Raw genomic sequence first — 19,720 nt, 5'->3', positions numbered from 1 at the left:
AAATAGTTAAGACAAGGTTACTTGTCTACTTGAAGGTTAATTATCAACTTTATGATCCTGAGTCTACAGATGGCATAATGTATTTCAAAGCTTTGAGAAACATGATATAATTAAGCAAATCTTTTTTTAATCATAGAATATCTAAATACAGAATTTATTATTTTTCTATCAAAAATGAATATTGTAAAACTTAGACTATTAGCATTATCTGTAGTAGTATTATATTATCTACATCTGTTAGCATTGTCTATTACTAGCATCTATATTACGAGCACAAAACCTTAAATCAAGCATTCTAAATCAATACTTTTTGATAATTTTACGAGGGAAATGATGCTATTTTGGGCTTGTTAAATGAGAGTTATTTTCAGTTATTCATTCAGAAGAGATGAGAGAATTGCTTTCTAAAAGATATTACAGTACCCTGATTTGGCATTTTCTTAAAGAGATGTGAAACAATGGAACGGCAGCTGTAAATCTGCCACTTGGAGCCTTAGAGGACTCACATCACTCCCAGGCCTTGGTTTAACAGTTGGTTTATGATGTGGTTTCAGAATAACACTTTTAAACGTGGTATATCCCTTCCTGCAAAACTGACATAAATCCATAAAGCTTTTAATGATGTCTCTAAAATACAGCCAAAGTATTCTCTGAGGCATATTTTTGGGTTGTTTATCTAAAATCTCTAGATTTCTGAATCTCCCTTCATGATCTGCCTTGGAATGGCTGTCTCCAGGGCAGCTGATAAACTCATCACATCTCACCCAGGCGGGGACCACTCAGCTTCGTGCCCCATCAGGTACATTATCCCACCTCAGCTTCCACCCCAAGCATCTCACACCCTTGTGCGCATAAGTATCACCTGGGAACCTGTGAAAAGTGCTGCTTCTCCAGAACCTCTGAGCTAAATTCTGGGACTAGGCCTGGGGACCAGCATTTTAATAGGCTCCCAGGAAAGTGGTCCCAGAAATGATGTGACAGTCTCAGCTCTACATGCTCTCTGACTCCAGTTCTGGCTCCGGGATGGAGTAACTGGAGAGAGGCTGGCATGTGGAAACTGAGGTTCTTGCCGGTGACACACTGCACCTGTCACTCAGGTGCTGGGGTCTCTGCTGCCCGGACCCTTCCCTCCCTAAGCCAAGTTCTGTGCTCCTCAGTCTTGCATTTCAAGTGCCTCATATGCGTGTCTTCTCTTGCACATCATCCTGCCTGCCTCACTCTGATTTGTTTGGATCTCCTAGCCTCCATCTCTAGCCTGCCTCCCACGCTCCCTCCAAGTCCCAGGTCCACCTCTTCTCACCCGCGCCAGAGTCTGTTCTCAGGTAATGACCCCCACATTCTCTAGCAGAACCTCTCTCTGTGGCAAACTGAATTGCACAGTGTGTTTGCTCCAGGCGGCCCACCCCACCTGCCCTTCCTGATTTCTCCTCCCTCCCCTGTCCTCTGTTAGACACGTTTACGGAAGCCAGTCCTAAGAGTGTGTCCATCTGTCCCATCAGACTCTGAACTACTGAGGGCAGGGGTCGCCTGTGCCTTACTCGTGGGATCCCCAACACCCAGCTGAAATGTGGTGGGAGCCTCGGGGGTCTCAAATGAATGACTGATTCTATAAAAGAAGCACGTGAATTTTGTCCAGGCGGCATGATGCCTCGGACCTCAGACCCTCTCACTGCCAACACACTGTGCCTTCAGCTAGAAAGCTGCTCTTCATCCCTGCCGCCTGTACTTGGCTACTCACCTCTGGCTCTCTGGGTCCCAGCTTAGATGTCTTTTCCCACAGCAAGTCTTCTACCACCCCTGTGTTCCAGGGGGCCCTGTGTCTACCTGATCTTGCACTTACCCCTCTGCATTCTAATAATCTGTTTATCCGAATCCTCCTCCAGGTCTGGAGCGCCTTCAGAGCAAGAGTTGTCAGCACCCAGCATCGTGCCCAGGGTGCAGTCCGTGCTCAATAGATGTTTGCTGAAAGCTAACTCAGGACATTTAGGTAGCAAGATGGGGTTCTCATCACATAGCTGCTAAATAAACCGCCATAACATTCACTGTATTGTACTCACACTGTTGATGCGTCTCCTCCCACAACCACTGCTAGATGGAAATCTTCTCACGGGAAGTGACTGTATTTTGTTCATCTTCACACTTCAGTAAGTCAGGCAGCAATGAGCATGGATTAAGTAGCTGTTCAGTCCTATGTTTTCCAAGAAGGATGCTTTTGGCATGTGGAGCAGGAGAATTCTAATTTTTTTTTTTTCTTTTCTTTTTTGGAGACAGAGTCTCTCTCTGTTGCCAGGCTGGAATGCAGTGGCATGATTTCAGCTCACTACAACCTCCACCTCCCGGGTTCAAGCAATTCTCCTGCCTCAGCCTCCTGAGTAGCTAGGACTACAAGTACCTACCACCATGCTTGGCTAATTTTTGTAATTTTAGTAGAGATGGGGTTTCACTATGTTGGCCAGAATGGTCTCGATCTCCTGGTCTCATGATCCGCCAGCCTCGACCTCCCAAAGTGCTGGGATTACAGGTGTGAGCCACCATGCCCGGCCCAAGAGAATTCTTAATTGCATAAGACAGCCCCGTACATTGCAGGACATGCTGCTGTCCTTGCCCGTGCCCACTAAATTTCATTGGTATCCCAATCATTTTGACAACTACCCCACCTACACACACAGTTACAAAAGTTTTGGGGTAAGAGGACCAGGAGGAAAACTGCACAGCACATAGTTGAAAAGCCACAGTTAAGTCTTTTCCTTACAACTTGGTCAGAAGCAGTGGACTCTGTACAATGCCATGGTGGATTGTATGTGTCAACGTAATTGAGAGAGAGAGGATCTCTGAAATACAAGATATTTATTTGGAAATAAAGCATTGCAATGGGAATATGCATGCCATAGTTAACTATGTGCATATTCAGGTAGGTGAAGACACAGGTTTTTAAACGAAAAAGGAGGAGGATTACATAATTGTTTTAAAATAATTATCCTTGGCTACAAAGATCAATGACAAGGGTGACACCAGTCCAAGGCTGGACAGGCAAATTCTGGGCAGATGTTCTTGTAGAAGTGTTTTTTGTTTTTTGTGTTTTGTTTTGTAAGGTTGCAATGGTGTTTGTGCAATGTTGTGCTTTTTGCAGAGTCTTTGTGATAGTTCTTGTAATCAGGCATTTATTCATGGCCTTCCCCAGCTCCATTTCTCAGGGCCTTTTTTTTTTTTTTTTTTTGTTAGTGACTTCATTTTGATTCTGACAACTTTCACACATGTGTGTGGTGATGTGAGGTGGAGGACAGGAGGTGTCACCCTCAATATACAGTGGTAACCTGTCTTTGTAATAATAGTTCACTAATCTTTCCTGAGCACTTGTATATTCCAGGCACTAAGCTATGTGTTATACAGTTTATTTAATCCTCACAACCACCTATGAGGTCCCATTTTTTAGAGATGAAACTGAGGCTGAAAGAGTTTCAAGACATTGACCCAAGTTAACCCAGCTGCTACAGACAAGGGCAAGATATAACCCCAGGCATTGGACTTCACTGCTCTGTGCCGACCTCTTTAACAAGAACAAACATCAAAATTCTCAGATGGAAGACTCCTATTAAAAACTGTCCTCTCCCATTAATTTTAACGTAGTGCAATTTTGCAAAATATATTCTGCATAGTGTTAATTTAGTGGGATGTCAAGTGTTGTGAGATTAACGGTTGCATGGGCAATGGAGTGTAAGAAATGCTTTCAGCAAGGCCCTTGTAGAAGGCCATGAAACAGAAACCATGAAGACCACAGGAGCCCTAAGGTGGCACAACCCTTCACAGTAAGTCAGGGGTGATTTAGAACATTGCTGAGCAAACAGCAGAGAGACCGGCAACAGGAGCTTGCTGGCCGTGAAGTGCCTAATATCCAGTAAGCGCTGCTCAGGCTCTAGGAAAAGGCTGATGCAGGAAGGGTTTCTTTCTTCTAATTTCTCAATAATAATAACAATATATACTATTTATTGAGTACTAATTACTCTCCACTTTATAGATGAAATACCGAGGCCTAGAAAAATTTGTTAAGTAACTTCTCCTAAAGTCATACAGCTATTTAGTGGCAGAGCCAAGTTTGAACCCAGTTCTCTCTGACTTCAAGACATGTGATTGTAAACCCTATACACAAAGGCTCTAGGGACCTAGGGTTTATCAAAGGCTTTCCTGTGTGAATATCCAAGCAAATTCTGTCTCAAAGAGGATGCCCCTATGGGTTCCTTGTGCAAGGGATTTATTTTTGGCATATCTCTTCAACCTGACAATTAGTGCCGTGGTCTGAGTACATGAAATTTTTTTCAGGGTATGTAAATTTTTTGTCTTAGTACGTGTAACTTTTTTCTGGTATAGTGTAAGTTTCTTAAATTTTACTTTCTTTTTAATTGTATAGATTTCCATATGATATGGTTTGGCTCTGTCCCCACCCAAATTTCAAATTGTAGTTCCCATAATCCCCACATGTTGTGGGAGGAACCTGGTGGGAGGTAATTTAATCACAGGAGGAGGTCTTTCCTGTGCTGTTCTTATGATGATGAGTAAGTCTCACAAGATCTGATGGTTTTATAAATGAGAGTTCCCCTGCACACGTGCTCTCTCTCTTGTCTGCCGCCGTGTAAGACATGACTTTGCTCCTCCTTTGCTTTCCACCATGATTGTGAGGCCTCCCCAGCCACATAGAGCTGTGAGTCCATTAAACCTGTTTTTCTTTATAAATCAGCCAGTCTCTGGTATGTCTTTATTAGCAGCATGGGAACAGAATAATACCTCATACTTTGTTACATGCTTTTTTTTTTTTTTTTTTTGGTAGGAGTATTTGTGTTGATGCAATCACATCTTTGCCCATAGAACTCAGTCAGATGCCCTTCCTGGAGCCAGTGCCTGCACTCCATGAGCTGCTGGAGAGGTCATCGTAGGGTGTCCGCATCAGACCTCTCCTCATTTTTCAATTCTCTCTCTCCTTTATAACAGATGTTGGCGCATTTTTTGAAGAAGGGATGTGGCTACGATATAACTTCCAGGCACCAGCAATCAATGCCAGAGACTCCAGCAGCAGAGTAGAGAACTCTCCTGACCAGCAGAACTCCCACCCGGACCTGGCACAGGAGGAGATCCGCTTCAGCTTCAGCACCACCAAGGCGCCCTGCATTCTCCTCTACATCAGCTCCTTCACCACAGACTTCTTGGCAGTCCTCGTCAAACCCACCGGTAAGGTCGAGGATACCCAGCCTCTGCCATTTAACATTTCGGCAGACAGAATGTTCTAGCAAAAGTCTATAGATTGTTCTTAGTTTGTTCTTTATTCCCCATGGGCCTTGTTGAGAAAGTCACATAACTTCTTTGAACCCCATTTCTCTCCATGAATATCAGGAAAACAACTTGCCAGCTGGGTGAGTCAGAGCAAGGTGTTAGAGTAATAATGTTGATGAGGCATGTTGCATTCTTTACAAGAACACTGTTTCACGAATAAGAGATAGGTTTGTGTGTGTAATGATTATTTTTTCTTCCTACTAAATAAACACATTCGGCTGGACACTGTGGCTCATGCCTGTAATCCCAGCACTTTGGGAGGCCAAGGTGGGTGGATCACTTGAGCTCAGGAATTTGAGACAAGCCTGGCCAATATGGTGAAACCCCATCTCTACAAAAAATACAAAAATTAGCTGGGTGTGATGGTGCATGCCCATAGTCCCAGCTACTCAGGAGGCCGAGGTGGGAGGATCACTTGAGCCCAGGATGTCCAGGCTGTAGTGAGCCATGATCGTGCCACTGCACTCCAGACTAGGCAACAGAGTGAGACCCTGTCTCAAAAGAAAAAAAAAAGACTAATAAGAAAGACTAATAAAAAATAAATACATTCACTAAATGTGCTAAACAGAGATGGGCTTTGAATGAGTAAAATTAATTTTACATAAATTAATTTTATCCTGATTTATGATAGTATACCAGTAGGTTGTTACAGAATGTTTGAACTTTCAATCAGAATAGAAAATCAGAAATGTTTTCATTCCCAGTCCTCTCAGAACTTTAAATTCACAAAATATATCCCTGTCGTAAAGGTTCCTTAAAGCAGGAGGGCTTTTTTAATTTTAATTTTTTTTTTTTTGAAACAGGGTCTTGCTTTGTTGCCCAGGCTCGAGTGCAGTAGCAGGATCACAGCTCACTGCAGCCCTAACCTCTAAGGCTCAAGTGATCCTCCCACCTCAGCCTCCCAAGTAGCTAAGACCACAGGCACACACCACCACTCCCAGCTAATTTTTTAAATTATTTGTAGAGATGGGGGTCTCACTGTGTTGCCAGGCCTGGTCTTGAACTCCTGAACTCAAGAGATCCTCCTGCCTTGGCCAAAGTGCTGGGATGACAGGCATGAGCCACCATGCCCAGCCCAGGGGTAGATTTTTACTTGTAATATCCTGGGCCATCTTGGTCATCAAACATACATTAAGCCAGAGAGGATCTCAGTGCATCTAAAATTGGCATCCTGAGGAGAATATGCAAATGGGCTTGTGACCCTTCAGCAGTGACCTCTGAGAGCCATCTAAGAAGCCCTGGAGTGTACAAACCTGCTGAACTTGAGAAGTCCACTTCCTCTCTGAAAATGAACTCATACACGTTTAAAGTTCTAAGATCACTTTTATTTATTCTTATTTATTTATTTATTATTTATTTATTTATTGACATGGCCTCTTGCTCTGGCGCCAGTCTGGAGTGCAGTGGCACAATCTCGGCTCACTGCAACCTCTGCCTCCCAAGTTCAAGCAATTCTCCTGCCTCAACCTCCTGAGTAGCTGGGATTACAGGTGCATGCCACCGCGCCTGGATAATTTTTGTATTTTTAGTAAAGAAAAGGTTTCACCATGTTGACCAAGGCTCTCTTGACCTCGTGATCCGCCCGCCTTGGCCTCCCAAAGTGCTGGGATTACAGGCTTGAGCCACCACGCCAGGCCCTAAGATCACTTTTTTAATGAATAAAAATATTTTAAGAGCATGCAGGAACAAATCTCTCTAACTCACTTCCCATTGGAGCTGAAAATGTGGAGGCTTTCTCTCCCACTGCCCATCTGTTCCTGCCCTTCAGTGACTATTCCACTGTTATGGCATCTTAAAGAGCAAGAGTTTTGACTGGGCACTGTGGCTCATGCCTGTAATCCCAGCACTATGGAAGGCTGAGGCAGGAGGATTGCTTGAGACCAGTAGTTCAAGATCAGCCTAGACAACATAGCAAGACACTATTTCTACCAAAAATAATTTAAAATTTAACTGGGCATAGAGGTGCACACTTGTGGTCGCAGCTACTCAAAAGGCTGAGGAAGGAGCATTGCTTGAAGTCGGTAGTTCAGGACCAGCCTGGGCAACATAGCAAGACTCCATCTCTACCAAAAATAATTTTAAGATTAACTGGGCATGGTGATGTACATCTGCAGTCCTAGCTGCTCAGGAGGCTGATGGGGGAGGATCGCTGGAGTCCAGAAGTCGCTGGAGCCCAGAAGTGCAAGGCTGCAGTGAGCTATGATCACGCCACTGTACTCCAGCCTGGATGACAGAGCAAGAACCTGTCTCTAAAATAAAATAATTTCAAAAAAAGAAAAAAGGAAGATCAAGATTTTTTCCATGGGAGCCAGAACTGTTATTACTAACTTAATTCAGCTTGAGTTTTAAAAACAGTAAATTAAACTCCCTCTCTGGGAAATGCACTGTTGCTTAAAAAGATGGAGGAAAAAGTATGTTCCCTAGGATTTTCCCCTTCTGAAATTATTCCTAAAGAAATAATAAGCCAAAAGTCAAAGATTCATCCTGAAGATGTTCATCCTAATGTTAACTATGAAAATAAAAATTGAAAAGAACTTGGAAGTTCAACTTTAGTAAAATAGTAAAAGAGGGAGTCACCATTTTATGGAATATTATGTATCTACTAAAATATTTATGAACAGTGATTAATGATATGGAGAAATTTTATGTGATATTATGTTAAAACAAAAAAACAAAAACAAGATCCAGCCTTGAATGTGAAATATTAGCTCTGTAAAAAATATATGGATAGAAAAAAAAGCAATAATGTGAACACAAAAGTATTTGGTTGGATTGTGGATGATTTTTTTTTCTCCTGAGCAATACTTTTGTATGAATGTCAAATGCTTTATTCAGAAAGATGAAAATAGTAAGTAAAATCAGAAAGTGAGGATGAAAGAGAGACAAGTATGGAGCCCCTGCTCTTCAGGAGTTCATCCGTTTATTTCTCCTGTCAGGGTCGATAGATTTTTTTTATCCACCGATGCTCACTACCCGCATGGGCCAGCCTCCCACTGGGCAGATAAGAACCTTGGGTTTCTTCTCAGGTCCCTCCCTAGGAGGAGGGCTCTCACCTGGAGACTCAAGAAATTGATGGACACATTCCCACGCATGCTGTATTGTCTGCTCCTCAAGTCATTGCCACACTAAAATTTGGTCCTCAACTGTATTCACTACCTCACATGCCCACTGCTACACACCCACCGCTGCTGTGCCCTCACGCCTGTGTGAGCTCTTTCATTGTCTGCAAGGGCTTTGATCAATGGATTCCATATGAATGGCCACCGTTCAATGAAGCTCACTTTGTGCCCAAAGCCATCCTGAATGTTGCCATGCATTAATTCCCATGAGCTGCACAACTCTATGAAGTCGGTACTGTTGTTTTTGCCTTTCTACTGATGGCAACACGTGAGTACATGGAGGCTGAGTGACTGGCACACTCAGAGGATGTTGGGCCAGGCTGGGTTTCTCAGTCTGGATGTCTGGTTCCAGGCCCTGAGCTCCCCACCGGCCCCACTCTCTAGGGCAGGCATCTCTGGAACTCTCAGTGTGCTTGGAAAGCGAAGCTGGGTGGGTTCTGTCTCACTGTTGCAAGCCCATCCTCAAACTGCTGGTGAAAATGCAGCTTTTTCACCCTTCAAATACAACATGTTTTTATTCATTGAAGTTTAAAGTTAGAAAAAAGGAAATCATTAGGAAAAAACATCAGTAAGGTCTACACCAAAATATCGGGAAAAAGCTACTAGAAAGAGTCCACTAAACACCCTGGCATCACTCACATTTCACATATTGAAAGCTCTGCTCACTGTTCTCCAGAGCCAGCTGCCCCCAGCGCCACCACTGCCCCTCAGACACTTGCATTCCCAGGCTCAGTGTCCCTCACCAGTGCTCCATCCTTCCCTGCTCTTGTGGGTCACCCAGGCCAACAAGTCCTGTGGATTGGACTTATGGTGTCCTTTTCCTCCCCACCACTACTCTCTGAGGCAAATATCTTTTAATTCCTAATATTGTTCACAGCATGGTGTCCATAGAAAATTATTATATTTGAATGGTACCTGGGTAAATGGATGAGGTCATGTTTTGGAGGCCAACTGCCCAATGACTCCAGCTGCCATCCCCTTCTGCAGGTCTGCCACGGTCTGAGGGGAGCCTTGCTCCTGTTACCCCATCACCTATCGGTGGGACAGCGGTGGGCTTCAGCTCGTTGGCTGGGAAATTCTCTCCCAATCCATCTCTCTGCTTCCAGACTCTCCCCCTCACCCATTTTCACCACAGCCAGCGTTGCTTTCTTTATATGGCATCTTATTTTCTGTGGCTCATAACAGCATATCTGAAAGTGGGTAATTCATAAAGAAAAAGAACTTATTTCTTATAGTTACAGAGGCTAAGATGTCTGAGATCAAATGGCCAAATCTGATGAGGGCCTTATTGCTGGTGAGAACTCTCTGCAGTTCTGAGATAGCATAGGGCATGACATGGCGAGGCTAAGCATGCCAGCTCAGGTCTCTCTTTCTCTTCTTATAGACACTCCCACTCCCATGAAAACCTATTAATCCATTAACCCATGAATCTCTGAATGGATCAATCCCTCATGATCCAATCAACTCTTAAAGGGTTCACCTCTCAATATACCCACATTAGGGATTAAGTTTCAACCTGAGTTTTGGAGGGGATATTTACACCATAGCATAGGGATCTTATTTAAAAAGGATCTTGTATAATATCCTTATTAAACACTCAGTGGTGCCCCATTCCAACAAAACCAGGATAGATTCCCCAGTCCCACAAACTTTCAAGTTCGAGACCCACCAACCTCATGAGTGAGAGCTTGGCCTGTAGAGCTGGACCGTCTAGGTTTGAGGTCGGCTTTGCCTTTTGTCAGTTGTCTTGGGCAGTCAATTGGCAGCTCCATGCCTCCATTTGCTCATCTATAAAATAGTGTCTCCCTCACAAGAGTATTGTGAAACTCAGATGACAATACACGTGTGTCAACAGTTATTATTTCCCAGGTCCACAGATTCAATCTACATTCTAACACATATTCAGCACCCCCTACTCTTTGTTTTTGAGAAGCTCATTACCCCTCAAGCACTCTGTGGTCATATGTGCCCCTGACCTTATGCTCACAATGCTCCCTTACCTAGAAATGCCCCAACTTCCTCTCTGGCCAGACACCTGCCTTTCATTCTAGACTGAGATCAAGTCCCACCTCCTTTCGATGACTTCTCCTTGCTTTAAACTCCTATTCCACTTACTTTCAATGTCATTTGTTTGGCATTTAATGTACTGCATTGTTATCTGTCTCTGTTATAAATATGCCCTGTCTTCCCAGAGAGATGAAAAGCCCCTAGCACTACATCTCCTGCCTACGATAGGTACCCTGTAAGTGTGTGCTGATGATAATGATGATGACCAGGAGAGAATAAATCTGTTAAGCATGTTATTTGCTGCAGCCAATAAAAGAGCAGTCCCTTATAACTGCTTTAATTCACTTGGGAGATGAACATGAGACACAGAAGTGAAGCACCTCAGCATTTGAATAATATTTTATTTTAATGGACAAATACTAGCATTCTTCCTACCATCATTTAATGGTCCTCTTCTGCTATTATCTGAAAGGAATAAATACATTATTTAAATTTGATTATTCAAGAATATCACCATTACTGTTTATAGATAGTCACTATATATAAATTTAAAGTTCCAACTCATCTTTCTTTCTCAAAGCAAATAATTTCTGCTGCCGTTAAGTGAAGCAGTTATAAGAATTTAAAATCATATTTACAAAGTCCAAGAAAGACAGAAAAGAAAAAAATAAAAAAGAAAACAATGCTGATTTTAATAGAGCTGAGGAACATAAAGGGGCCAGTGACAAAATGACAGCAGGGAGGGAAATGTCCAGCATGTTGCATGATTGCTGGTTCCTCCGACCTCTAGGCCTCTGTGTGTTTGTATCCTCAGAGCCACACTCATATTGCCTGACCCATGCCAGGGGATGGGCATGGCTTTATGTATTATAAGTGGAGTCTACACTTGTAACCAGGCAGAAGCCTATTTTCAGACCTTAAAAAAATGTTGTGCTTTGCACAGGAAACTAAATACATATGTGCTAAAAAATGAATAAGAGATGAATCAAGACAGCTGTATATTTAAGAAAACTGGCAGGATGATATGATGTCAGAGCACCAGAAATAAGGCAGAGGGTAAAAACCTAAGATAATCAACTTGTTTTTTCTGCGTGTTGCCAAACAACTGCCTGATTATCTCCTTCACTCCCAAACAATGGATTATTTTAATGCTATTGGGTAAAGGAAAAACTGAGTACACACTGAGGGGTGGAGAGAGAAGCAGCTCAAGAAGTAGGAGCAGCATATTCAAAGGCCCTGAGGTCGGAGGAGATCATATTTTGCAGGGAATAAGAGAAGTTCATGGTAGCTTGAATGTAAAAAGTGAGAGAGTGAGTGGCATGATTTGAAAATAAAGTAGCAGGAGGAACACACATCAGACAGGGCATTGCAACCTCTATTTGGAAAGTACATCTTCATTCTGTAAAGAATTGGAAGGCTTTGAAGGATTTTAAATGACCCGATAAAATAATCAGTTATACACTTTGAAAACACTGGAAAGAAGAAGGTATAGAAGCAGGGAGATTGTATTCGTCTGTTCTCACACTGCTATGAAGAAATACCTGAGACTGCGTAATTTACAAAGGAAAGAGTTTTCATTGACTCACAGTTCCACATGGCTGGGGAGGCCTCAGGAAACTTACAGTAATGGTGGAAGGGGAAGCAAACCCATCCTTCTTCACATGGTGGCAGTAGGGAGAAGTGCAGAGCAAAGGAGGGAAAGCCCCTTGTAAAACCATCCCATCTCATCACAACTCAGTCACTATCATGAGAACAGCACAGAGGTAACCGCCCTCATGATTCAGTTACTTCCCACTGGGTCCCTCCCACGACACAGGAGGATTATGGGAACTACAGTTTAAGATGACATTTGAGTAGGGACACAGCCAAACCATATCAGAGACCATTCCCTCGTTTATTCAACAAATATTTATTCCACTCCTACTGTGCATCAGGCACTATTCTAGACGTTGGGAATAGTCATAAATAATGGAAACAAAAATGCTTGCTCTCATGGAGCTTACCTTTGAATAGGAGAAGACAGACAATAAACAAATTGGTACAATCTATAGTCTGTTGGGTGCAAAAACTGTTAGGGGAAAATATGAGGCAGAAAAGGGAGTGCCTGGCTATGGGAAAGGAGAGGGTAAATTCCACTTTAACGAGGAGGTCACAGAAATGATCACTGAGAAGAGGACACGAGAGCAAAGACCTAAAGGCGTGAGGGCATAGCCATGCAGAGACCTGGGGAATGAGCATTCTGAACAGAAGAACCAGTGACTGCAAAGGCCCTGGGATAAGAACAGGAAGCCAATGTGGATGGTGAGGAGTGAGCAAGGAGGAGAGTAAAAGGAGGTTAGGTCAGCAATAATGAGGAGATCACACAGAGCCTGGTGAGCCATCGCTAGAACTTTGATTTTTACTCTGAGTGAGACGGGGAGCCACTGGGATTTTGAGCAGACGATCACTCTGACCGCCGTGTGGTGAGGACCCTGTGTCTCTCAGGGTCAGAGGCCCAGTGGAGATCAGGGAAGGTTGGAGTAGGACAAAAGCTAGTATAATCCCAGCAAAAGACGCTGGTGGCTTGGTCCAGGGGGTAGAGATGGAAATGGTGACAACTGGTAAGATTCAGAGCATATTTTGAAGATCAAGCCAAGAAGACTTGCCATCAGATGACACATGTCATATAGGAGAAAGAGGACAGTCAAGACGTTTGGCAAGAATAACTGGAAGGATGAATTGGCAATTAACCGAAATGTGGAAAACTGCAATGCAATACTTTTGGGGAAAAAGATCAATGCTCTGTTGCATATGTTATATTTGGGGTTGCCAATAAGATATCTGAGGGAAATATCAAGTAGACAGTTTGTGAAAAGAGTCTGGAGTTCAAGAGAGAAGTCTGACTGGGGTACGAATTTGGTGTCTGATGGGCATACACCTTATTCAAAGGTCCTACATAGGATAGGATTGTTGGAGTAGGTAGTTAGACACGAGCAGGGCAGAAGAGGGTGCTCCCTCCTGCCAACCACCAAGAATGTGAGCCAACCATCTGGTGATGGTCAGGCAGTTGCTAAACTGTCTTCTCTCTAAAATGATAATTGGCTGCAGCTGGCACCAAGGAACGAATCTCTCAATAGATAGAAAACATCTGGAGCTGGTGAGCAGCAGCTTCCCAATAAGATCTCGGGAGTTGGGCGAGCGGGCCCAAGCATGCACACTAAGAGGCAAAATGGTGGAGTTTAATGGGTATATGACCTTCCTCTAGGAACGCTCAACTGGAAAAGGAAAGACGCCTCAAATGAGCATGCGCACCACTTCAGTAAACACCTGTGCACGCAGCCCCTCCCACGTGCTTGCAGGCCACTGCGCAGGCAGACAGCCCGCCCCAAGGGAAGAATCAGGGGAGAAGAAACCAACCCCAGAATTATGCCAATGTATAAAACCCCAAATCAAGGGCCAAACAGGGCACTTGGATCTCTCAAGTCGCCCGCTTGGCCCTCTTCCAAGTGTACTTCCTTTCTAAAACTTTTTAATAAACTTTCACACCTGTTCTAAAACTTGCCGCAGTCTCTCCCTCTGCCTTAAACCTACTTCTGCCCCTCAAGCCGCATTCTTTCCTCCGAGGAGGCAAGGATCAAGTTTGCTGCAGACCCTTAGGGATTTGCCTTCAGTAACAGGATCACCATGGAAACAGGCATGAATACAAAAGAGAAAATGCTTCAGGGTTGTCTTTGGGGACCGCAAGAGTGAAGTGCCCCAAAATGAGGGAAAAAACAGGTAGAGAAGGAAAACCAAAAGAGGGCGTGCTGGAGGCCAGGTGTTTCCAGGAGGCGAATGAACTCTGTGCCGAATGAAGATGAGGCCTGAGAGGGACCGTTGCCTCTACTTCCCCAGGGGTCACGGGCCCAGCAAGAGACCATGGAACAGGCAAGACAGAAGTGAGACAGAAGGCTCGTGTTAAAATTGGGATGCGTTTGGAGGCAGTGAATGTACCCGTCTCTTTCCATGGGATTCGGAGCAAAGAAAAGCAAAGGAAGAGAGGCCTCAATTGAGAGTGAAATGAGGTCAAGAGCAGTCATTTTTAAAGAGGAGGCGACTAAGACCCACCGTCTTCTGCAATCCAGGCCGAAGATGGTGCAGGTAAAGCACATGTGAGGATGAACCAGGAGCTCTGTGTGGAGCTGCCTCAGCCAGGGAGCAGGCTCCCTCTGGAATACACACAAGGGCACCGCGGGTGCCAACAGAGAGCCTGTGGTTACCGAAGTGAAAAAGAGTGGGGGAATTTAGATAGATTTAGGAGATGAAAATCCAATCCACAGTGCTTAGTTTAAATGCCAGAGGCAACGGAGTCTAGGATGACACACTAAGGTAAAACTCAGAAATAGTGAAGGTTTGTTGAATTTCATTTAGAAAACAAAAATAGGAAATGTAATTAGCTCTTGATTATTCTAACAAATGTTCCTTTGAAATCCAAGAACATGGCAAGTGTAATGTTAAAATGCCTAAATAAGGAAGAGTACAGTGTGTGTGTGTGTGTGTGTGCATGAGAAAAGTCTGAAAGGAGATACTCCCAAGATGTTTAGAAAAATTATCTTTGGGTGGTGGATTTCAGGTGACTTTCTTTTATTTTTTTTTCTTTCTGTTTACTTTCTATGTTTTAATTAGCATGTTTTATTTTGTAACTTAAAAATGAGAATATCAGTTTTGTGCCCCTAAAAAGCAAATGAAAGGTGACAAATAATCCATTGGGTGATTTACAATTGGTCAAATTCTTGCTAGATTGCTGGCTCCATTTTTAAACTCTGAGATGTCAACATGAAAATTCCAATTTGAGTAACAAATGAGATAAAATATCGATGTCTTTAAAACTCATACCTAAGATACAACATTTATGCTTGCAGATTAACTAAAAGCAGAATCTACATTGTCATATTAGTCATTTTGAATTTTTTTTATTGTTGGGAAGCAGCAAGGAGAACAAAAGAATATGCTGTTGAGGCAAAGTGAACTATCACTGAGGGCAAAAAGGGACTCAGGGGACCTGGGAAAGCCATCTTTCCCTTTGATTTGCATTTGGTTAGTCTGTAACCTAAAATAAAATTTATTACTTGGTCTCAGTGACGCCACCCAAAATCTCATCTTTAAAAACTATGTTTGACTGGGCACAGTGGCTCATACCTGTAATCCCAGCACTTTGGGAGGCCAAGGCAGGCAGATCATGAGGTCGGGAGGTCGAGACCATCCTGGCTAACACGGTGAAACCCCATCTCTACTAAAAATACAAAAGAAATTAGCCGGGTGTGGTGGCGGGCGCCTGTAGTCCCAGCTACTCGGGAGGCTGAGGCAGGAGAATGGCGTGAACCTGGGAGGCGGAGCTTGCAGTGAGCCGAGATCGCGCCACTGCACTCCAGCCTGGGCGACAGAGCAAGACTCTATCTCAAAATAAATAAATAAATAAATAAATAAATAAATAATTTTTTAAAAACCTATGTTTATTTTTAAAGTTGTATGCTCATGATCCTTTTTTATGCCCAATGTCACACTTTGCTGATGGGATGAGAACATCCCTGCACTCTGCATTTGTTTTTTTATTTCACATAGTATTTTATGGAGCCTGCAGACGTCTCCTCCCTGCAGTCCTATATTGTATATGCTCTCATTCTTTGTGTCCAGGCACAGTCCCAGCCTGGATCATGGAAACCATTTGCATCTTCAACTTTGAGACGACGGTCACTGAAGTTCACTATGGGCAGATTGTAAATATGGGCGAGCCTGGTGCTGTCAGCCAATATGGGTCATTAGGCCTCTGAGCTTGTGAATCCAAATTCAAATCTTGAATGTTATCTGTGGACGTCAAGGGAGGGGGGAAAGTTTATCAGAAATTGGCTGGGCACAGTGGCTCACGCCTGTAATCCCAGCATTTTGGGAGGCTGAGGCGGGCAGATAGCCTGAGGTTGGGAGTTCGAGACCAGCCTGTCCAGTATGGTGAAACCCCATCTCTACTGAAAATACAAAAATTAGCCAGGTATGGTGACAGGTGCCTGTAATCCCAACTACTCAGGAAGCTGAGGCAGGAGAATCGCTTGAACCTGGGAGACAGAGGTTGCAGTGAGCCAAGATCGCACCATTGCACTCCCGCCTGGGCAAGAGCAAGACTCTGTCGAAAAGAAAAGAAAAGAGAAGAGAAGAGAAAGAGCAGGGGTGGGGGATGTGATATTAAAATGAAATTTAGGGCAAACAAATTACTGAGCTTCTTTCTTTTTTCTTCTATAGGAAGCTTACAGATTCGATACAATCTGGGTGGCACCCGAGAGCCATACAATATTGACGTAGACCACAGGAACATGGCCAATGGACAGCCGCACAGTGTCAACATCACCCGCCACGAGAAGACCATCATTCTCAAGGTATACATACGTGTACATATAAATTACATATAACATCACATTATGGTCCCTGTCCCTGTAATGCTTGGCCGTTGGTTTGTTTTGAGGGGACAGAAGTGGAAGAGATGTTTTTTACACTTTCTCCTACAAGTGCATAACTAGTGAAGTAGAAATATATATAATTCTGACAAGGAAAGACAATGATGAAGTTGATGACATTTTTTTAGGGGGAAATAGAATGAATGTTTATTCCATATAGTCTTTCTGGTTTTCCCAGTTCTAGACCCACATATCTATCAGTTCACTGCTTTTATCCATCGCACTATCTTTCTTCGCCAAGCTCTGGGAAACATCTGAAACTTACCGTGTTTCCCAGCAAAGGTTATTTTGGTTTCTCTGACCTACTTCTTTCACTACTCCAACACAATACGAAGAGCTGTATTTTTTCCCCCTCTCTCTCTGCAGAGCTTTTGCCTTAAAAATCCTCAAAACACAGTCTTTCCCCAGAATCTCAGACTCTGGTTGTAGGCTTTCAGCACACAAAGGGATGGTTTTATTATGACACTCAAATTTTACTTCAGGTTCATTGATGACCCCTGCCCCCACCACAGATTTTTACAGTGAAGAAACCAGCTTGGGCAACACCATGAATAAAACATAATGTGAGGAGGTCTCCCTGGGAGCTAGGCCAAGAGATCAAGGATGGGAACTGTCACTGCATTCTCTAGAAGGAGTTCAAAATAGATGCCTGTCAGGAGAAAGAACAGCAGGAGGACGCTGTTTTGTCAGTAAAGTGGAGTGTCATTTGGCAGGGGTTCAGCAGCCTCTCAGACCTCATTCTGATTCGGCTGGATGCTGTGGGAAGTTCAGGTTGCAAAGAAAAGGCAAAAGCCCTGTCTCTTTTGAGCACTGGTGGATGTCAGATTCATAACTTGATATGAAGTTTGTGCGTGGCCTTTAGCAGTACATGCTAGAGGGCATTTTAAGGAGAGGTCTTTCCTAGGAAACTGACACACGCTGTTTCAGCTTACTGCACCATCAACCAAAGGTGCCATAAAAAAGTTCTCTCATCATGACTGACAGAGTTCCAGAGCCCAGCACAGTGCCTGGCACACATTAGGGGCAGCAAATTCTTTATGGAGTAAACCAAGCCCATCTTTAACCAAGTTTTAGTCAGAAAAGCCAGCAAGTTCAGGAGACAGATCATTTTATACAATTTCATCAACATTGTCGCCCTCGGCTTTTGATTAGAGACTTTTTCCATTTTAAGTCACCCAATTTGTCACCTCTTTTAAAGAAAGTGACATATCTTGCCATTATACCATTGCAAAATAATATTAAAACTTAAAAAGACCTAAACAATGGGCTTTTCAAACAGTATAACAGTGGAGACCCACCACAGCCATAGAATCGTATAGAGTTAACCCTCACTGTCTGCCACAGTGAATTAGAGAAGGACTTGAGGAAGGGGAGAAGAGCGGATGATTTTTAAGACTTGGGACTTTGGAGTGCACCAAAAGCCAGATATAAAGACAGTAGAGCAGCCAGGGACCTGCAGAGAATCCAGGGGATTAATGGTTTCGGGGAGGGTCTGGTTCTATTGCTGAAGACTATTTTGGTTGCAAATGACAGAAAAGCAATTCAGAAGTAATTTGTTGGGGAAAATTCCTAGGATAGGTCATAGAATTATAGAATTTGAAAAAGATAAAACCAAACTTTGGGAAGAGAATCTAGGGAGCCTGGAGAATTAAACTATGGACTAGAATACCACGGGGTTTCTTTCTCTCTTCCTTCCTTCCCTCCCTCTTTTTCATTCTCATCTCTGCCTCTCTCTGAAGACTGGATTCATTACGTCTTACTGCAAGCTCCATCTTTCACATATCCTGGGACATAGTCACAGGAGTACTGGGCTCATGTCTTCCCGATTTTGCTACTAGAAGAAAGGGTCCTAGTTTCTTGACACTTATTTTGAAATCCCAGCGAATCTCTGATAGGCCTGGCTTGAGTCATGTGCTCACCTTGTTGGGTGGAAGTGGGAACAAAGACCCATCGTCCCTAATCACATCTCTTGATTAGAGTGAGGAACTTGGGAAACTCCCTCAAGAGAACAGAACGCAGTTCCAGAAAAAGGAAGGAGACAGGATGACGGGAGTGAAAACTTTGGATGCACAATTCCGAGGTAGGAGAGGAGAAAACCCTGGGAAGTGCTTCCTCGATTCCGCCCTAGGTTCTGCACCTGGAGGTGTTGGGAGATCCGGCTCTCCCTCCTTCTCTGTCACGTAATGTAACGGACTGCACTAAGATTTCTGAATGCCCCAACCCATGTGAGGGCAACTAGGAAAGATGTCACGGCCAGGGGAGCTCCAGTCTCTCAGCCCAGCCTGTCCCATCTACCCTGGGCCCTGCCCACCCCTAAGGGCAAAAGGAAATTAAAGCTAGAGGTAGTAGAGGAAGACAAGATGTAGTTCCTCCTTATGGAAAAGCAGATCCCAGGGCTCCTCACTCCCATGCCCCACTTTCTTTCATGCAGGGAGGCCTTGCAGAGCGTGGAAGTAATTTGGAAAGTGCTTTGCAACACCAAAAAATACTGCAATTTTTTCTTAAAACAATCTACAAATCCATCTTGAGAACTTCTACAGCCTCAACTGTGTGTGGAAAGAGATATAATAAAATGTTAACAGTGATCATTTATGTGTGAAGGGATTATAAATGGTTTGATTTCCTCTAGAGCTTTCTATTTCCTCATTTTCTATTATAAGCACATGCTGCATTTTTATAATCAAACAGAAATATGAAACAGCCATATATTCTCAACCTATTCTGGTAGCCCACAGTTATAATAACATATGATAACAAAGGTATTTTAATAATTTCAAATTAACATTTACCTACAGTCAAAGAACAAAA

The 19,720-nt window shown here is 43.4% G+C and overlaps 1 protein-coding gene across 1 annotated transcript in view; it reads left to right on the top strand.

The window, feature by feature from the left end:
• CNTNAP2 (contactin associated protein like 2) overlaps positions 1 to 19,720 on the top strand; it is a 1,672,147-nt gene that overhangs the window by 1,462,335 nt on the left and 190,092 nt on the right. Inside the window, 2 exon segments of the mRNA XM_030933000.1 lie at positions 4,984 to 5,220; positions 16,701 to 16,834. Coding sequence (XP_030788860.1) covers positions 4,984 to 5,220; positions 16,701 to 16,834 — 371 coding nt within the window.

Source organism: Rhinopithecus roxellana, chromosome 6 (genome assembly GCF_007565055.1).
Source record: "Rhinopithecus roxellana isolate Shanxi Qingling chromosome 6, ASM756505v1, whole genome shotgun sequence".
NCBI lineage: Eukaryota > Metazoa > Chordata > Mammalia > Primates > Cercopithecidae > Rhinopithecus > Rhinopithecus roxellana.
Note: the sequence above shows the minus strand (reverse complement) of the source record. Positions and strands in the feature narration are given on the sequence as shown.